The sequence below is a fragment of the Acomys russatus genome, chromosome 24 (assembly GCF_903995435.1).
Source record: "Acomys russatus chromosome 24, mAcoRus1.1, whole genome shotgun sequence".
Taxonomy (NCBI): domain Eukaryota; kingdom Metazoa; phylum Chordata; class Mammalia; order Rodentia; family Muridae; genus Acomys; species Acomys russatus.
This window is the reverse complement of record NC_067160.1, coordinates 43,701,035-43,722,788: the sequence shown is the minus strand read 5'-3', so window position 1 is coordinate 43,722,788 and position 21,754 is coordinate 43,701,035. Positions and strand designations below refer to the sequence as shown.

Sequence of the window (21,754 nt, the reverse complement as noted above, 5' to 3'; positions counted from 1 at the left end):
TTATAATCTCAGGTAGAACCACACCTCGTGGCAGGTAGGCAATGCCATCTCAGATAGGCAGGCTGAAGCAGAATCCTAACAGGGATAATTTTATAATGGAAAAGGAAATAAACCACCAAAATAATGATAATAATAGAAATAACAGGAAATAACAACCACTGGTCATAAATATTTCTCAATCAATGGCCTCAACTTCCCAATAAAAAGACACAGGCTAACAGAATGAATGAGAAAACAGGATCCATCATTCTGCTGCATATAAGAAACACACTCAGTAATAAAGATAAACGTTACCTCTGAGTAAAGGGCTGAAAAAAAGTTTTCAAAAAAAATGGACCCAAGAAGCAAGCTGCAGTAGACATTGTAGCATCTAATAAAATAGACCAAATAAAATAATAAAAACTAATCAAAAAAGATGGATGGGTAAGGGCATCAAAGGAAAAACACACCAAAATGAAATCTTAATTCTATGCCCCAAATGCAGGAGCACTAACCTCCATAAAAGAAACATTACTAAAGCTTGAATTACACATCAAACCCTCACACATTAATAGCGGGAGTCTTCAATGCCCCACTTTCCCCAATAGGGAGGTCATCGAAAAAGAAACTAAATGGGGAACTAATGAAACTAAAAGACATTATGAATAAATATACCTAACTAATATCTACAGAACATTTCACCCAAACACAAAAGAATACACCTTTTCGGAAACTTATGAACATTCTCCAAAATCAACCATATATTTGGTCACAAAGATAATCTCAACAAATACAAGAAGATTGAAATAATCCCTTACATCTTTTCAGACCACCACGGATTAAAGCTGGAACACAACAACAACAGAAACAAACAGAAAGCCTACAAACGCATGGAAATGGAAAAACTCCCTTCTCAATGACATCTGGGTAAGGGATGAAATAAAGAAATTAAAAACTTTCCAGAACTGAATAAACTGAAGGTTCAATATATTCAAACTCATGGGACACATGAAAGCAGTGTAAGAGGAAAGTTCATAGTACTAAATACCTTCATAAAGAAACTGGACAGATACAATACTAGCACCTTAAAAGCACACCTGAAAGCTCTAGAACAAAAAGAAGCAGACACACAAAAAAAGGAAAATGGCTGGAAACCATCAAACTCAGGGCTGAAAACAATAAATTAGAAAGAAAGAGTACAATACATCCATTGATGTAATCCAACATATAAACAAACTGAAAGAAAAAAAAAACATGATCATCTCCTTAAATGCTGAAAAATTATTTGACAAAATCCAACACTTGTTCCTGTTAAAAGTTGTGGACAGAGCAGGGATACAAGCACATACTTAAACATAGTAAAGGCAATATACAACAAGCCTATAGCCAACATCAAACTAAATGGAGAGAAACTTAAATCAATTCCACTAAAATCAGGGACAAGACAAGACTGTACACTCTCTCCTTATCCTCTCAATATAGTACTTGAAGTCCTACCTAGAGTAATAAGACAGCTAAAGGAGATTAAGGGAATAAAATTGTAAAGGAAGAAGTCAGAGTATCACTTTTTGAGGATAATATGATAGTATACATAAATGACCCCAAAACTTCTACCAAGGAACATGTAAAATTAATAAACAGCTTTGTGACTGAACACAAAATTAACTAAAAAAATCAGTAGACCCACCTACACAAATGACAAATGGTCTGAGAAAGAAATTGGATAAACTATGCAATAAATAATAGAAAGTATCTTGGTCTAATGCTAAGCTAAAAAAAAAATTGAAAGACTTGTATGAAAAAAAGAAGAAAATTGATGAAGATATCAGAAGATGGAAAGATTTCCCATATACTTGGATCAGGAGAATCAGCATAGTTAAAATGGCCATCTTACTAAAAGCAATCTACAGATTCAATGCATTCCTCATCAAAATACCTACACAATTCTTTACAGACCTTAAAAGATCAATTCTCTACTTCATATGGAGAAAAAAAACACAATAGCCAAAATAATCCTATACAATAAAAGATATTCTGGAAGAATCTCCATTCCAGATCTCAAAATGTAATGTTGAGCAACACTAATAAAAACAACATGGTACTGGCATAGAAATAGGCTGATGTATAAATGGAATCAAATTGAAGCCCCAGAAATAAAGCCACACACCTATGTACACTTAATTTTTGACAAAGAGCCTAAAACTGTACAATGAAAAAAGGATGCGACGACAGACCCAGACATTATGTAGAGAGAAAGTCTAAATTAGAGGTCTCCATTGGGCACTTCCCTTCCTAGCTTGGAGACTACCTCAAAAGAGAGAGCAGAATGATGGTAGGTGTCAGAGGGGATGGAGTATAACAGGAGAACATGGACCACTGAATCAACTAAGCAGGCTAATCACAGAGAATAAAGTGGCAAACACAGGACCTCCAGGGTTATGTACATGCAAATATATTGTGCCTGTTATCTTCGTGGTTTTGTTGGACTCCTAATTGTGAGAGCTGTTATCTCCATGACTCTTTTGTTTGCTCTTGAGACTATTTTCCTACTATTGGGTTGCCTTGTCTAGATTCGATGTGAGAGTTTCTTCCTTGTCTTATTGTGTTTTATTTTGCCATGTTTAGTTTTTGCCTCTTGGAGGTCTGCTCTTTTGTGAAAGGAGAAGTAGGTGGAGTGGATCTAGGCAAAAGGATATAGTGGGGAGGCTGGCAGAAGTTGACTGTGGTTTGGATGCATTTTTTGAGAGAATATATTTTCAGTTAAAAAAAAAAAACTAAAATATCAACGTAATTAAGGAATAGTAAAAGCTTTAAGAGGGACAAATATCTGCATGAGCTATAGTCAAGTGCCTCCAAACAAGCTTCTCTACTGCCGCAGAAGGTGAGTTAAACTTCAAACCGCAGGCCTTAACCCAGCTCTAGAATTGCAGCTTGTACACCAGAACATTCTATTGAGTTCTCCTCAGCCTCACCTACCCACACAAAGGTCATACTTTCTGGGCTAGGTGTAATTGAGCAGCTCCTGTACCAGCTGACTCTGATCTGGTTTATGTGATCATAAGTCTTGGCACCTGCCCAATGTGAAGAAGGCAACACTATCATATCTGATACATATTCTGCAAGAGAAGTCCACTTGCCATGTCACATTTCAAAAACATAAACAACACGAAAGATGACAGTATCCTCCCTGTCAAGCCTATCAGTCCTTCAAAAGCATTCTTCAGTGACAATCACCTGGAGGGAAATAGAATACAGAATTAGAAAGAACAAACATTTACCTTAGCAAAGAATTGAAAAGAGGTTGAAGAACACACAAAGCTCTGGAGAGATTTTCTCAGGGTTTAAAAGTGCTTCCACATTCCATTCCCAGCACCCACCAGGTGCCTTACAGGCGTCTGTAACTCTAACTTCAGGTGACCAAAAGCTCTTTGCTAGTCTCCATGGGTACCATTGACACATGTGATATACAGACATATATGCAGGCAAAACATATGTACTCATATATTTTAATTCTAAAATTTTTTTAATCTAAGAAATTAAAGAAGATATAAAAAAATCACCCGAGTGATGTTAAAAAAATACATGATATAAGTGAAATTACCACAACTCAGAATTTGGAAACAACTTCATTTATGAGCTAGAAATATTGGAAAACACTCAAGCTGAAAAAAGATGCAATGTAAAAAGCTAAGTATTACAAATAGAAGCCTAAAGTGAGAGATTTACAAATAGAACAGATTAAGCAGAAGATAGACTATGAGGACTCAGGGGATAAATTATAAATATTGAATCACTTTAGCACAACAATACAAATTTAAAAATTGAAAATAATAAGCAAGAGCTTTAGACTGTCAAGAAAAGACAAAAATCTTAGATATATAGACAAAGGTAAAGGAGAAAAATCTGAGAACAATGACAGGCCAAATCTTTAAAAAGAACTCAGAAAATTGGAGTGGTTGTGGACATTTTTATTTCAGAACTCAGGAAAGAGAGGCAGGTGGATGTCTGTGTCTTTAAAAATATCTTATTCTACCAACTGACTCTCAGGCCAGCTAGGGCTGCAAAATGAAATCATAGAAGGATAAGGAGAAAAAGGAAGGAAAAGGAGAAGGAAGAAGGAGAAGAAGAAGAAGAAGAAGAAGAAGAAGAAGAAGAAGAAGAAGAAGAAGAAGAAGAAGAAGAAGAAGAAGAAGAAGGTCTTACTCCAATTGAGGAAAGACAAACCCAAGTTTGTGTAATACAGAACATCAATTACATAGTCTGAAGAAACAAATTTCTCATAACATATTATAGTTAAAACAATAAGTACACAGAACACACAGAGAGTATTGAAAACTGCTGGAGAAAAACCACAAGTCACATAAAGGAAAACTCATTAGAATAACACTTGATTTCTCAGTGGAGTCTTTAAAAGACAGAAAAGCCTGGAGCTACATATTCCAATTTCAAAAACCAATTTATGCCAAGCCAGGTTACTGAACCCAGTAGAACTATCTCTCATCATTCAAGGAGAAATATATATGTTCCATTATATAAACAGGCTAAAATAATCTATGTCCATCAAACCATGCCTACAATATTCCGATTTAAGAGAGGAATGAGCATAGGCAAAGGACTATAGAACAAAATGACCATATAATTACAGAAACACAAAATAACAGTAATGACAAGAACAGCAAAAATAACAACAATATGATTGCAATCAACACACACAATTAAATGATACCTTTGAATATCAATGGCCTCAAATTCCAATCAAAGTTTCAGGTTAGATAAATAGGGGGAAAATCTACCTTTCTATTATCTACAAGAAACTTGAAGTCAAAGAATGAAAAGAAGTAGCCTACTCAAATGGAACAAGGAAGCAAAAAGACATTAACATTGTCATATCTGACAAAATAAACATCAAAGTAAAACAAAGCAAAAAAGACAATGGTAGACACTGTTCTTATAAAGAGACCAGTTAATCCAATAGGCACTAACTTCAAGTGTATGTGCACTGAACTCTTCTACCTGATTTCATGGCAGGTATATTACTGGAATAAAAGACAAATATAAATAGAAGGTGATTTGAATACTTCACTCTTCCAATAGATAATTAATCTGGATAAAAAATAATGATAAAAGTCAGAATTAAATGATAATTATACATCAAATAGACATAACAGATATCTATGTAATATTTGACCAAAATATTAAAGGATATGCATTCTACTTATTAATATGTAGAAGCAGCTTCTATAAAATAGACCACATCCTGAGACATAATTCAAATCTTAACAATTTCAGAAAAACTGAAGCAAATCCATATATAATTTCTGATCATGAGGCAATAAAGCTCAAAATCAATAGCAAATGTATGCCTAGCAATCACACAAAGTCATTGAGATTAAAGAACAGATTTCAAAATGATCCATAATATTCTCATTAAAAATGAAATATTTACTAACAAAACTAACATAACAGCGAAAATGGGAAATTGCTGAACAAAAAGATTGAGGGAGATATTATGTTATGTATATAGCTGCCATGTTCAAGTATGAATAAAATAATATTGAGAAAATGATTATGATACACGTGTGGTAAGCAAGACCTAGAAAGACAAACACTATGTAGAATTTCTTATTTATAGTTCCTAGTTCCAAATTTTTAGATGTGAGTTTATAACCTGGAGTCTCTGCAGAAAATAAAAAGAAAACACCATTAGTAAGGGTTTCGAGACGCTCTAGTGAAAGAAAGGAAATAGAGTAAAGGAGATATGAAGGAGGAATTAGGAAAATGTGGGAGCTTTAACTTGGGAAGAAAAAGGAAGGGCATACTACAGAAGAAAGAGAGATAAGTAACACTGTTTGTAATTCCCAGTATTCATTTTTTTTATTTAAAATTACACACAATATATACACATATATATGTGTGTGTATGTGTGTGTATATATATATAGTGTGATAATGCTCCAACCAAGAACCATAGGCTTAAAAATATTTCCAGGACTCATAAAACAACATAGGCAAATCCTGTTGTGTTTGGTTGCCTCCCAGATATTGAAGGTAAATCCCCCAATGCTGAAGATATCACACTCTTTGAACACAGGGTTTGCAGAAGTCAAGCTGGATCTGAACTTGAGTCTTCCTTCCTCATGGCTAGCTCTTATAATAGCAGGAAAAACTATTCAGGTTGACAAGGGGAAAAGTTATCAGTAGTCCTACCCAGCTGTGAAACTACAAACTACAATTTTAATATGGAACACAAGTTGTCCCCAAAGGTGCAAGAGTGGTCTTGCTGGTATGTAGCTATCTAATTGAACTTAATCCCTGCTCAACAGGAGGAAATTTATACCCAGCACTTCAAACCTAGTCGACTACACATGATGGATAAGGCTATGGGCCACAAAGAACGTAATATTGCCACTTTCTTAAATTAGTATCGATTCTAACTACATTCTAAATGCTTTTATCCTTATATTCACAGTTGTAAGAATATAATGTCCCTCTATCTTCTTACAAATGTTTCTTCTTTTTATGGCAGACAGAGAAGGTATAGAAAGCTACTTGTAGCCAAACTGCAAAATAAGCAACTACTGTGTAGAGCCCAGCTTCAATATCTATATATTTCAACCATAGATTTAAGAATCAGAAAAGATTGATTGAGAGAGGGCCACAGTGTCTGCCTTGGTTTATCTTCTATATTTGATAGAAAAGACAAGCCTATGAAATCTCATTAAGATGGTTGCCTATACCATAACAATACCAACTCATTTGCCCATGTGCATAGGGAAAAATCACTTAACCTTATGACTGCCCACAAGTATAGTAGTAGCACAAATGCTATTGGAGTAACCAACCACTTTTTAACAATCAGATTTATGGCCTGGTCCATAATAAAACCCATACCTGCTACTACTAAAGTGCCCAAGAACCTGAGTCCAGATTGATCATGAGCCTACCAGTAGTATTCTGAAAAATAAATATAGTAATAACTCCTAATCTGCCATATCTGTAGATCAGGGTCTCACTCAACCCACATCAGAGAAGATTCTTCTAAGAATAGATGGGAATTAACACAGAGAGTCACAAATGGACAATGTGCAGAGTAAAATCTTATAGCAATCAGTCCTAAATGAGAGATCTTCATGAAACCCACCCTTCAAGAAAAAGGGATCTATGTGGAAAAAGTAGAAATTGTAAGAATCAGAGGTGGTAAGTGACTTCAAATAAACACTGTCATCCAGAAACAACAGCACTGGTACAAACTCTAAGAGAATGTGCCAGCACAAACGTCACTTGCAGAGATTCAACCCACAGGTGGACCTCCCACTAAGCATGGTAAGCGAACATGAGAACCCATCTCTAACCGTGAAGTGTCTGCACTTGATACCCATTGGCAAAGGGAAAAAAATCACGTTTCTCCAATAGTCTTACTGTGTGCATCTACCATGTGCCAAGTCAGTCCCCATGCCCAGCAATAGTTCGCCAACCCAAAAGGAACTCAGTAGTATTTCTATGAACTTTTTGTTTAATTTAGCTTTGCTTTTGACCACAGTCATCCACAATGTTAGGTGGGTATGGTGGTAGCGTGACGGTAAGAAGAATTGGGAGAGGCATATGATAAAAAAAACTGTGTGTGAATATGTTGTGTGAAAAAAAAGTTTCTAAATTAAAAAACAAAATCGAGGAGAATAATAAACCTACTCTTAGATCAAGAACTACAGATAATGGCTGCTGAAAGAGGAAGAGTCAGTCTTCTCTAGGTTGACGTACTTATTGGCTTCCCAGTGCCCTAAATACCTACAAATACCAGCAGCACTAAATAAACACAGCAAGTTGTATTTATTTGTGTGTGTGTGTACATATATATGTTTGTGTGTATTTGCATATGTGTGAAATATGTAAAAAAAACAAGAGGTCATAGAATTTGAATAGGAGTTGGGAGTCACAAATGAGTTGAAGGGAGCAGAGGGAGATGTAAAAAAGAAAAAGTAGGGGCTTAAGTAAAATCAGCATGAAAGTGTGTTACGTTACTTTCAGTACAAAACTAGGATTTTACACAGTAATTAATTAGGACTTCTTACAAATGTAGGAGGACCAAAACCTGCCTTGAGCAGAAACAAGGCCTTCCTAGCAATATGTATAAGCAGAAGGGGGCCCAAGACCTGCCTGGACATGCCTGTGCATGCCCAGAGAAGTCTGCCCAGAGACTGGTGACATCACAATGGGAACAAAAGAGGAGGAGCCACAGTAGCCATCTGGGAACCAATGGAACACTAGGAGGGGTTATAAAGGCATGCCCTAGTTCCACAGTAAATGAGTCTTCCTCTGCCATTTGCCTGACTCCCAGAGCCTATGTCCTTGATCTCTCCTCTCCCCCCAAGGGTCCTGGGGCTGGGTCCCAGGAAAATACAAAGAGAAATTTCTTTTAATAGCGTATGTGTTTATAAAATGTTTTGTGTAAATGCCTGTATTATCTCTCAAAACATTTTAGAAATAAACTAAATATTAACAAAGCTTCAACCAAGCTGAATGTTAGTTTGAGGTCATATTAGATGGTACTCTGTTAAGCATGTATACACTTTGACTTATTTTGTTATAAACATGTTGAATGATTTTATTTAGTTTCATTGTCCTCAAATAGAAGCAGTAATTTCTATTATAGAAATTGTTCTCTATAAAGGTAAATGATGCTTTTCAGAGTTTTGTGGGCAGAGAGGACTATAGCATATATAAATGTATCTGTCAGATCCTGATCCAATAATAAAATAGCTGCCCCATACCTGCCATATTCAAAGCTTAAGAACTACAGCAACATAACATAAAATAGCAGCTGTCTAACAAAGACTAAAGTCAGTAGTGAGAATTATCTTTCTCCTATTTCTCTTTAAATAGGTTTTTCTAGGTTTACAGCCTTTCTATTGAAGCTTTACAGATTACACATTTTAATGGATTAATTGTCTATTTTAAAAGTATACTATTGACGTGATAGATATTAAAGATTAAGCTTTTAAATTGGTATATATTTCCTAAGTACCAGTTTGTAATTCACTCAGAAAGATCAAGCAGCCTGTTTAGAGAAACACAGCTCCGCCTGGTACATATCCACTTCATCCATTTGTACTTTAAGTAGCTAACTCTTAAATCAGGGAGACAAGACTTTTTTTTTTTTTTTCTCTCTTTTGGAAGTTACCTGGGCACTTTAATTCATCTGAGTAGTCTCCACAGTCATTAGACCCGTCGCATATCCAGCTTGGAAGAACACATAGCGAGGTAGAGTTACATCTTATGAATCCTGTGGATTTCACTCCAAGTTTATAAAAGTGTGTGCAATCTGTGTTATCTAGAAGGATACAAACAGGAATAAAATTAAAACCACACTTGCAAAAACAATCAGGCTTCTTATGAAGGTCATAGGGGCAAAAAAAACAAAAACAAAAAACAAAAACTTAACTTCATTAAAGAAGTAAATATACCATTATGCCACAACCTGGTTAACTGCAAAACAATTCTGGAAGAAGTTCAGAGAAATGCTGGGCAGTGTTCAGTTCAGTGCCAACAGGTGTTCAGACAGGAACAAACAAAAATAAGAAGTAATTCTTACCGCAGCCTTTTTCATCTGAAGCATCTGAACAGTCCATGTTTTGGTTGCATCGTGCTGATCTTGGAATGCAAGTCCCATCTGCACAGCGGAACTCAACGGTGGAGCAGGTTGACACTATGGAAAGCAGAGCAATGTAGGTTGCTGAGGGGGATCCTCTATTCGGAGGCCAAGGGGAAGGGGGTCAGGGGGAAGAGGGTGAGCAAGTAGAGAGAGGGCACTACTATCCAGATGTAAAGTGAATCTATAAAATAAAAATAAATTTTAAAAATGCTGATCAGAAAAAAAAAAAAACAGTAAATAGGTAAATGGGTGGATGCGATAGAAAATTACTCCTCCTTTGTATTTTGAGAATTTTATCAGTTTATGCAATTTTATTTAAGTTTGAATTTATACGTCTAATGTGACACCACAGTCCTCCAACCCTCATTATAGTGTGTCTCCTATATCTTCAGGTATTATGTAATTCTGTTGTTAGTGTGCATTTTATCACACCAATTTGCAAGTGCCAGTCCATGCACCTCAGAACATACAGAGATTCCATCAAAGAAGGAGTTATGCCTTGTTTATTTTCATCATATGAATCCAGCACAGAGATGGGATTACAACTACGGGAAAATAGCTGAATATCCTCTCTCGTTCCATCTTCTACAGTATAAGGTCACGAACTGAAACAAATATATGACTTCATGTCTACAGGGGATTCCTTTCTGCTATTGAAACAGGCAGAAGCAAAAGGATTGGGGAAGCAGAAGTGTATACTGGCTTTCTTTTATTACCCAGAATAAGCAATTGAGCATTATAACTGATAAAAAGGCATCTGTGCAACGGTACACGCCATAGAAGCATGGACACATTACTGTATGAACATATTGTTAGTATTTGTCATAGCAAATACAGATGACTCACAGTAAGAAACAAATATATTGTGTCTTGCTGCTGTTTTCAGAATGATGTGACTTTAGAATTCCCTGGGCTTACATAAAAAAATCAGCACTGGTGTGTTCCTTTCCTTACATTAGTTTTAAATAATACATTATCGTTAATTACACAATTATTTCTATGCTGATTAATCATTCATTATCATTTAATAATTTCCAGCAATATATTGTGAACAAGTATATATAGTATGCTGTGTATGTTAGATTAATTTAAGTGAGTTTTTATACGAATTTTAATTTCTTCAGCTAGATTATATCAGTTAATAACCCGAAGGATTCTTTGATTATGCACCTCTTACTTATATTGATATTTTAAAGTGCCTATTTAGTTATATTTATTGAATTATATCAATTGAAAATAGTTTTTTGAAAACTACTTAAAGTATGCAAATTTTACTCAGGAGTATGTATGTCATTTGTATTCCATAATCCACTGCTCTTACTTATATTTCATTGTATCTTGCAATTGCACACTTATATGTATTTAATGATGATTATAATAAGTGTTTTATGTACAACTTGTGATTAAAATTACTTCACTGTTTTCTTCATTAAAAATAACAACTTAATATGTTAAATCGATAATGCCATTATTCACAGAGATAAATGCACTTTCTTCCACAACAGAAAAAAATAATTATGTCCTAAAAAGCATTTTTAAATGTTCTTTTCTATTTTACTTCACTTTTACTTTTCTTCTAGTAGAAGTAATAAATGCATTATAGGTGATATACTCATGTTAATCATTTATACTTATTTTTTAATATAACTATTGGTCTTTCATTAGTTATATTGCAAATGATTTAATATAATATCTTAGTTTTGAAAATAGGATGCATGAGGTGGAGAGATGGCTACTCTTCCAGAGCCTTGAGTTCAATTCCCAGCAACCACATGGTGGCTCACAACCATCAATACTAGGATCTGAAGCCCTCTTCTGGCTTGCAGGTGTACATGCAGATAGAGCACTCATGTAAAATAAACAAATAAATCTCTTTTTTTTTAAAGAAAGACATGAAAAGAAAAAAGAAAACAGGATGCATTTCTCTATGAAGTAACACTACAGATAAAAGAAAGTTGCAAAGGTACAGCTTAAAAAGGATTTAAACATAGAATCAGTGAAGAATGCCAAGGAGTTTAATTAATTAAAAAAAAAAAAAAAAGAATGCCAAGAAGACCCCTGTTAGGACAACTGTACCACCATCATGCCATCTCCTTCAAACTTCCACAGGAAGTCTACTCTGTGGTGAGAGGAAGAACATCCTGAAAGGGTAGTGAAGAGAATAGTTATGACCTCAGGTGTACAGCCTGACTGTAGAGAAAGCTGGAGGTCCAAGGATTTTAGGGTTTCAGAGTTTCATATATAGTATTAGAAGCTCTCGTAAATACCAGGAAAAGTGGAACAAATAAAAAAGAATCTTGAGGTTCTGTAGTGAAAGTACCCACAACAAGAGAGAGGAAGAGAGAGAGAGAGAGAAAGAGAGAGAGAGAGAGAGAGAGAGAGAGAGAGAGAGAGAGAGAGAGAGAGAGAGGCAGAGAGAGGCAGAGAGAATCTTTTTTTTTTTTTTTTGAGGTGGAAAGAGTTTATTTAACTGGTACTTCCAAAGCACCATTCAGCACTGAAGGGAGTCAGGACAGGAGCTCATGGCAGGGGATGATGCACAGGCCATGGAAGGGTGCTGCCTACTGCCTTGCTTCCCATGACTTGCTCAGCCTCCTTTCTTATAGAACCCAGGACCACCAGCCCAGGGATAGCTGCACTCAGTATGGGCTGTGCCCTCCCCCATCAATCACAAACAAAGAAAATGCCTTACAGCTGGATCTTATGGGGATATTTTTCTCAGTTGAGGTTCCCTTTATTCAGATAACTCTAGCCTATGTTGACATAAGACATAAGCACATGTCATAAGTTCACTAGGAAAATGCCATCTATCTATGTATGATTTTGAGGAAGTTTCCATGTATTAGCAATAAGAAAAAAAAAACGAGAGAGAGTCTTAACTACATGAAAAGCGAACACAGCTGTGAAGCTGAATAGAGAAAAAGATCAAGTAAGTGCTGAGCAGAAGCTCAGGAGAGTGGGTCTGAGAGAAGGGAGTATGGGGATACATTTCTGCTTTATTTCTCTATAGCCCTGTCTGAGCTGCTTTACTTTTGCTGTGAAAAAAATCATAACTAAGGCAACTTACAGAAGAAAGAGTTTAGTTGAATCTCATGGTTAAGGAGAGTGAGTCTGAAACATGACAGGGAGCCCAGCTGTGGGAAAGTGTAGAGCTGGAACTTGAGCAGAAAGATTACGTCATAGGTACAACCAAAGGCGGAGGGAGACACCTAACTGGGACCGCCGTGACAGTTTGAGACCTCAAAGTCGACCAAAAGTAGTATTTCTCCTCCAAAAAAAGCAAACCTCTGAATCCTTTCCCCAAAGTTCTACCAATTGGGGACCAAGTAGGTAAATATATGAGTCCGTAGGCGCTAGTCTCATTCAAAACAACAGATAGGGTTAATAAATCCCGGGCATCGGTATGGACTGACATAAACAAATACAGACACTAATTGGAACTGTTTGTCCTCTTTACAAATACATGTATTCACTAATTTTTTTTTTGACAAGTTATAGGGTTGAAAGCCACGGGAAGGTTAAACAATGATGAAAGGGAAAGAAATTGCCTTTTAAATGTGGGTACAGAATTTTGGTAAGCATTAGGGCCTGGATGGTGGTAGGAGATAATGACTCCCACATTAGTAATCAATGGGCAGGTTATTTAAGAGAAAACTGTCTCCCCAAAAGTTTATGTGTTGACCAGGTGGTATCTAGCATATGTCAATATCTAGAGAGATGGTAGAAATTTTAGGAAGTGAATGCGAGCTGGAAAAAAGTAGATTACTGGGTTGTGCCACCAACTCTTCCTCTATCTTTGCTGTCTTCCTGTCCTAACACAAGAATTCCCTTCTGTATTTTGCCACAGCCATAGTGTTTTGCTTCACTTCAGGCTCAGAGACATGGAGCCTTGCGACCATGAGCCAAAATAATAAGCTTTAAGGCTGTTGTGCTAGGTATGTTGGTTATACTGATGACAAACTATTGCATCATGCAAATAGCAGTAAGTTTATTAAGCACATTGCATTATTTTCTTTTCTATGCTTGTGATGTCATTACCATGAGCATGGTAACCATTAGAAGAAAGAGTTCATTTGGATTACAGTTCCAAAGCGAGAGGAGTCTGTTGTGACCAAAATTTGAGGCAGTAAGCAGCCAACATGGCAGTGGGAACAGAAGCTAAGAACTCTCATTTCAAACCACACACAGGAAACAGACAGCAAACTCAAAATGGCAAAAGTCACTAAGCTCCCAAAATAAGCCCCTAGTGACATACTTTCTCTAAGAAGGTCACACTCTCTAAGCCCAATAAAACAGGGTAACCACTGGGTACAGATATTGAAAGGGCTGTCAATATTGAGTTTATTGCATTCAAACTACACAAAAAGTAAACTTCTTGCGGGGGAAAAATAAAAACCCACTACCATTTACTTCAATCACATTCTTAGGGTGATTTCTGAGGAGAGAAATATTGCAATTTCTAATTTGTTGGTTGAAAAAGAAAGTTGTCTGATGTGTTTCCCCAGGCTAAAAGTCTTGAATAAGAGAGAAAAGAAAATTATTTGGTTCAAATAAAATCAGACCAACTGTAAAATATTCAGCGTTTCCCTCCAGAGAGTCTAAAAGAAGCTGTTATTCAATAGAACACTGGTGAGGAAACAACCCCATGCACACCAGGGGTAGACATGAGATACCACAAAACAGGGGTAGACATGAGATACCACAAAACAGGGTCTGACAGGGACAGCGGATCAAAAGGAGCTGTGAGATGAAAATCAAAGCCACAGACTCTTCCACACACTTTCTTAGTTTTCTTCTTTCTTCTACTTTCTTTTTATTTTGAAAATTAAAATACTTTATGAGGTAAAAAAAAAAAAAGACATAAAATCAATCGGTCTTTCTCTGGTTCACAAGAAAATTCTTATAAATAACTTAGGCTGGTTCTCTCTTCTTACTTTCCTTGCTGCCCGCAGCTACTCTGACATGGGATTTGAACACAAATGGCATTAAATTTTCTGTTGCAATGCTAATTTGTTTACATTTATAACACCTTCTATTAAATGATTCCATAACTGTGTAGGCTTTCAAGGTGTACAAACAAAGAGAGGCTGTTAATTTCTTTTTGAGCCATGATTATATAAAGTTTTTCTGAGCACTTTGGAAAACAAAGACAGACCAAATGGAAAAACCAAGCACTGTTCTCCCTGCTTTAGGAAGCCTCAGAACTTCTGGTGTTCTGGTCTACCTTGAAAGTACTCTATTGACTCAAGGACACTGGTATACTTTAGTGGAATTTTAATTTGGCAACATGGCTGCTCAGATCATATCCACCTGTTTGATCTGGTGGAATGCAGAAACATCTTTAATACAAATCTTTAATGTCAAACAATGAAGGTGAAGTTGAAGTTAGTTTGTAGGAGGAAGCTGTCATGTTTGAAAGTGACATTTAATAGAGGTGCAGGCTAAGTGAAAAATCAGAAAGATTTGACAGAATAGGATATTCTCAGCTCTCATAAAAACAGAGAGGAAAGAGAGGCAACTTGATATATATATATATATATATATATATATATATATATATATATATATAGAGAGAGAGAGAGAGAGAGAGAGAGAGAGAGAGAGAGAGAGAGAGAGACAGAGACAACAGAGACAGAGACAGACAGAGACAGAGAGACAGACAGACAGAGACAGAGATAGAGACAGAGAGACAGAGAGAGGAGGCAGTTTTACCGGAAGAGTTTTACAGAAACAGGTTGAATAAAGAACAAACTAGACACAGGTAAAGACAAAATGAGTCAATGAATGAGGAGCCAGAAGAATAAAATAGATTGCTAGAATTAGTTGGAAGTCAAGCAGAGCAATTCTGTCAGAAGCTGAGCGAAGCCAGTTTGAACTGTCACCTTGGAGAGGAGATTGAGCCATAGCAACTGAGTTGAACCAGCCATCAAGAATTCAAAAAGAACAAGAAAGGGTGAGCTTATTAAGTAGTAAGTAAGTAAATCTCAGAGGCTGAAAACTTTCTCGTCCTTGATTAGATTGTATGGAGGCTAGAAGCTTCCAGGACCAGGCCTAGGTTAGTACAGGAAGCAGTAATCACCTGAGATGAAAATTGCATCAGGAGAATAAATATTATGTTTTCAGTATAATTCCCAAGGGAAGCAATTGATCTTCATAGCAACATGGTGACATTTTTTGGTACCCCACACAGATACCATCACCCAGCCTGTCACTCAACCATAAGAGGAGTACAAAATGACAAATCTTGTGACAAATCTTCATATCTCCTCAGACAGTTTGAGGTCTAAGCTCTCAGTCATGAAAGGAGTAAGTTTAAAGGGACAATAAATAAAAGATTGATGAAGACTCAGGATTTTTCTCTGTCCTTAAAAGAGAAGAAGCCCAAAATAATTAATTCTAACATGCATTTCTACTCTGCTTGGGTGGATTAAAAATATAGTTAAACAGTAGTAATAAGCCACTATTGATATATGTTGTGGATATATGTTTGAATGGTTGCCCATAGGGAATGGCACTATTAGAAGGTGTGGACTTGTTGGTACAGGTGTGGGCTTGCGAGAGGAAGAGTGTCAATATGGGGGCATACTTCGAGTTCTTAGCCTGTTCTCTTCCTGCTATCTGAGGGTCAAGATGTAGAACTCTCAGCTCCTCCCCAGCACAATGTATGCTTGCATGCCACCATTTTTCCCACCATAACAATAATGGACTACACTTCTGAACTATAAAGCATCCCCAGTTCCGGCAAATTTTAAACCCCTACCCAGATCTAGCTAATGGTCAGAACATTCTCCACAGTTGAGTGGAGAGTGCAATATGACTTTCTCACGTACTCTGGTGCCTCACATTTGACCATGTGCCCTGGAGGGGGAGACCTGGTGGCACTCAAAGGAAGGACAGCAGGTTACCAAGAAGAGACTTGATACCCTATGAGCATATACAGGGGGAGGTAATCCCCTTCAGGAACAGTCATAGGGGAGGGGAAGAATGGGAAAATGGGAGGGAGGGAAGAATGGGAGGATACAAGGGATGGGATAAGCATTGAGATGTAACAAGAATAAATTAATAATAAAAAAAAAAAAGAGTTTCTATGGTCGTGGTGTCTCTTCACAGCCATAAAACCCTAAGACAGAAGTTGTTAGCAGGGACTGGAGTATTGCTGTGATAGGTAAGAGCATGGTTCTGTTTGAAGGTAAATGGATTTTGTGATTGGGAATTAGAAAAGCAGTTGAATGTTTTAAGTAGGGTTAAATGGGCCGTCCTAGTAGGAACATGGAAGGCAGTATTAACGAAGGTGATTTAAACTGTGGGGCCTGGTTCATGAGTTTTCAGAGAAGAAGAATGCTAGGATGTGGCCTGTATACTGTTTTTTATGATATTTTGACAAAGAATGGAGCTTCTTTTTGCCTGTGTCCAAAAGTCTACCAGCGGCTAAATGAAGAGATTTGGATTAATTCTTTTGGGAAAACAGATTTCAAAATAGCCTAGCATTGACTCTGTTGTGTGGCTATTAGTATTCCCTCTTAGGAAGATCCATAATGAAAAGGAGTAAGCTGAGCAAGTAAAAACACAAAATGTACAGACTGAGGAGTAATGATGCACTAGGAAGTGCAGTAAAACTATATCCTGTTTTCAAAGAGATAAAAAGATTAAGAAATGGAATAAATGGGGAGTGGCGATCTCAGGGAAAGACCCTCTCTAGCTAAGCTTCTATGTAATGAAAAGGAATTAAAGAACAGCTTAGATCTACGTGTGGTGGTGCAGGTCTTTCATACCAACACTCAGGAGGCAGAAGAATGAAGATCTTTGAGTTCAAGGTCAGCATGGCCTAGAGAGCAAGTTTCAGGGCAGCCAAGCTTAGGTTCTGAAGGAAACCATTAGAGACTGAAAGCTGACAAAGATGTAAGAAAACAAGAAAACCCATGTTCAAGCCCCAGCAAGCAAAGAACTTGGCAGCTTTGGCCACACGCTTCCAGCTTTGAGTCAAGGATAGAAGAAAAGGGTTACGGAATCTCCCTCCAGGAATAAGTCAAGCTGCTGAGGCCTGGAATGTAGTAGGGGATGTCTCTGCATGGAGGCTTAGAGAGGCCATTGCATGAAGTTGTAGAGATGAGCCAGGATTGCCTTGGAAAGCCAAGAATTTTGGAAAGGCCAGAGCCTTGTAATACCTTCTGAAGAACACTGTTAACAGAGAGTGGGACCAGCCCAAAAGAAAGAATCGTGTTGTACTCCACAGAGCTAAAAGGAATTGGAGATCTGAAGAGATTTTGACATCAGACATGAAGACACAGAGTTATGAGTTTTCCCAACTGTTTTTGGGTCTTGATTTGGTCCACTTTTTTCTTCCTATGCTCCATTTCCTCCATTTTGGTATGAGAGTGAATATCCTGTGCCACTGTATGTTGGAAGTATGTGATCTACTTTTTTGTTTTGATTTTTTAGGGGATTACATGAATCTTAGAAGAGACTTTGAACTTTGAAACAAGTTTGAGACTGTTTATATTATGGTGACCTTTGAAGTTGGACTGAATGCATTTCTGCATTATGTTGAAGGGACGCAACCCCAGGAAACCCAGGGACTCCAAACTCCCCAAAGACCCCAGTTGTTTGACTAGATCAACTCCATGACTGGCTTCAGGTATTTACTCTGCCTAACTAGGCCAAGTTTCTAACAATTCCTGAAAAAAAAATCACAAGTTATGGATAGCTCATGGACAGCTCGTGGGCAGCTTATCAGCTTATAAAAAAATGACTGGATACCATGTTTTTATTACTACATGGCCTTGGTAAAGAACACAGCTGGCCCCATCAAATCAAATAAAAAGGCCAACTCCTGAGTAAGAGCGAAAACTTCAGTGATTCAAAAGTCCCCAATAACCAAACAAACAGCCAGTTCTAAATCCCCTCATGCACTCTGTCTCAATTCTGTAGTCACAGATCCCTCCAACTGTCTATAAATTGAGGCTGAATGCTCATCTTAGGGTTGCCCTCCAGAGGAGAGAGGCGACCCTATCCTGCTAGAATAAAAAACACTTTTTGATTTTACATACTGCCTTGGAGTCTTTCTTCAGTAGATCACCCAAACCCTAACAATGTTATGGTTACAAGCCTCTGGTGCCCTAGGTATGGGTTGGAGGAGGTTTAATAGGAATGGCCCCTATAGACTCATTCTTGAATGCTTGGTCCATAGGAAGTGGCAATATTGTCTCCTTGTTGGAGTAGGTGTGACCTTGCTGGAGAAAGTGTCTCAATGTGGGCATGGGCTTTGAGGTCTCAGTCAATTCTTTTTACACCATCTAAGAGTCAAGATGCAGAACTCTCAGCTCCTTCTCTACTTTCATGTATGCCTGACTGTCTTCAGTCACAGTCATAGGGGAGGAGAATAAGGGGAAAAATGGGAGAGAGGGAAGAATGGGAGGATACAAGGGATGGGATAACCATTGAGATGTAACAAGAATAAATTAATAATAAAAAAGAAAAAAAAAGTACACATAATCCAGGCCTAAAGTGGATTGGGTAGGGAGCTATTCAAGTCAACAATCGCAAATGTGTCAGCTACTGGTTATGTGAGTGATGAAAGATACAGGAGGAAGGCATCACAACACTGTGTGGCCTCAAGCCTACCCAAAGAACTACATGCAAGTAAGGGATGTTGACAATGGAAGAAATAATCTCTCCCAGAGAATGGCTGTCTAAGACCAAAGACCAGGCCTGAAAACAAACATACATACAACCTTATGAAAAGACGGTGTTACTTAGGGATGTGTGTGTGTGTGTGTGTGTGCGCGCGCGCGTGCGTGCACGTGTGTGTGTATGTAAGAACAATTAGTGAGGAAAAATGGTCATGAATTTAAAAGAGATTTAGAGATTTGGAGGGGTACTTTATGAGGGTTTGAAGGGAGAAAGGGGAAAGGAGAAATGATGTTATTATATTAATTATATTATATTATTATATTATGTTATATTATATTATATTCTCAAAAATAATAAAAGGAAAGTAGTAACAAGGCTACAAGGTCCATGATATGCTAGTACATTTTCCCACATGGATGGATCTTAAAGACTTATCTTCAGTGAAGGAAACAGGAAATGAAAGATTGTGGATACTGCGTGACTTAATTTGTGTGAAATGCCTACAAAAGGCAGAATGGTGGTAGACAATGTGAATGAGGATTGGGAATCTTCTCAGACAAATATTCTGAAATGTATTGATTATAATGAGTGAAAATTGGGTAAATTTGCTAAAAATCTTAGAGTCTATTTGAAGTCTATGGCACATATAAATATGCCTCAATAAATCTGTTTACTTTATTTTAAAGACTAAAGATAATTATTTCACCCATCCACTAGAAAATTAAGTGATAGTTCAAGGAGAAAAAAGGAATATAGTAATCATTCTTAGAGCAACTGATTCAGTATTGAATGTTCCAATATAAATGTCCTAAGAAACAATTTGTTAAGAAAGGATTAAAGAAAGGATAATAGTTTAAATGTGAGTCAGATAATCGATGCTAGAAAGGTAGTCATAACTTCTTAAATCGAATTCATTTTGCCTGATTTACAAAATGAATTCTTGCTTGTATCAAACTATATCACTGTATCCACTGATCACCGTTTCTCTGTGATGCTCTTTTCCAGGCAATACCCTCTGGTAATCACCATCCCTTCTCACCTTCCTACAAGATCAATACACTTGCATTTCACATAGGAAGAACATCACGATATTCTCATACCCCAAAATCTAGTTTATTTTTCTTAACAGAGTGATCTACAGTTCTGTTCCAAAAGGATTTGAAAAGATCCCACCAAGCATTTTTCACAGCACGGTTTTCTCAGGAGCAAACCCTGGGAAAACTTAATAAACATCTTTAATAGCTTCTAATAGCCCACAGATGATGTATAAACATTTACCTTTACAGTCCAGCTCATCAGAGCCGTCCCCACAATCATTTGCACCATCACAGAATTTGCCATGGGGAACACAGCGACGATTGTAGCAAGGTTTAAAGCCACTTCGGCAACTTCTGTTTTCTTATGAATAAAGAGAGAAACTTGTTAGAGGTCATTTAGAAATATTTCTAGAGAGTAAAGGATGTGAATAAAATGTCTCTCCTATTTATTGGAATTTGGATCCATAAAGCTGTGCTGAGTGAAAGCTCCAAGTGACAGCGTCCATCAGTTACCAAAGAGCATCAGTTCATTCACTTGAGTCCTGTTTGATATGGTGCTTTTTCCTAACTAGTGGTCTATGCTTATATTTATATAGTGTTTCTCATACTTCTCCTATTCTCCACAGGAATAAACAGACAATGTATAATCAATTCGTAAGAGATACCTCAGAAGCAGCAAAACTTTGTGCCATATATCTCGTAATTTATTAATATAGGATTTTATAATAAAAAGCAACAAAGCATGAATTCTCAAATGAGAATATCAAAGATTCAGAGAAATACATTGTCCAATTTCTTTCTTCAAAGGCTCAAGGTTCCTGTCATCTAGGTCTCTCACTTGCTTGGCTAGAGTTACACCAAGATGTTTTGTATCTTAGTGGCTTTTGTGAAGGGCATCATTTCATTTTGGTGACTTCCTTCTTAGCCCATTTATCATTTGTATATAGGAGGGCTACTGATTTTTTAAAGTTTATCTTACATCCAGCTACTTTGTTGAAAGTACTGATCAGCTGTAGGGGTTCTGTGGTGGAATTTTAGGCTCCTTTATGCACACTAGAATATCATTTGGGAATAATGATACTCTGACTTACTTTTGCAGGCAGTTGATCTTCTTCAGTTGTCTTATTTTTAAAGCAACAGCTACTATGATATATATATATATATATATATATATATATATATATATATATATATATATATATATATAAAATCTTCTGAATGACCATCATGAGAAAATAATTAAAAGATAACAATTTTCATGCAAGATGAACAGAAAATGGAATACTTAAGTATTTTTTTTAACACAGTCACTATGGAAAATATCATGAGTAGAGTTGAAAAACTGAAAAATGTCACCATCATATGAGACAATTATCCTTCTACATGAGTATATTGAAGGATGGGAACAAGCACCAAATGGAAAAATCTGCACTAGTATGTTTACTGTAGCACTACTACTA

General features: G+C 36.8%; 1 protein-coding gene across 1 annotated transcript in view; it reads right to left on the bottom strand.

Annotated features, from left to right (window-relative positions):
* The window catches only part of Lrp1b (LDL receptor related protein 1B), a 1,950,158-nt gene that overhangs the window by 264,266 nt on the left and 1,664,138 nt on the right, over window positions 1-21,754 (bottom strand). Inside the window, exons 47-49 of the mRNA XM_051166335.1 lie at window positions 20,536-20,655; window positions 9,568-9,681; window positions 9,157-9,306 (exon numbers count right to left, since the gene is read on the bottom strand). Of these exons, the coding sequence (XP_051022292.1) occupies window positions 9,157-9,306; window positions 9,568-9,681; window positions 20,536-20,655 (384 nt within the window). The remainder of the gene's footprint in view (window positions 1-9,156; window positions 9,307-9,567; window positions 9,682-20,535; window positions 20,656-21,754) is intronic.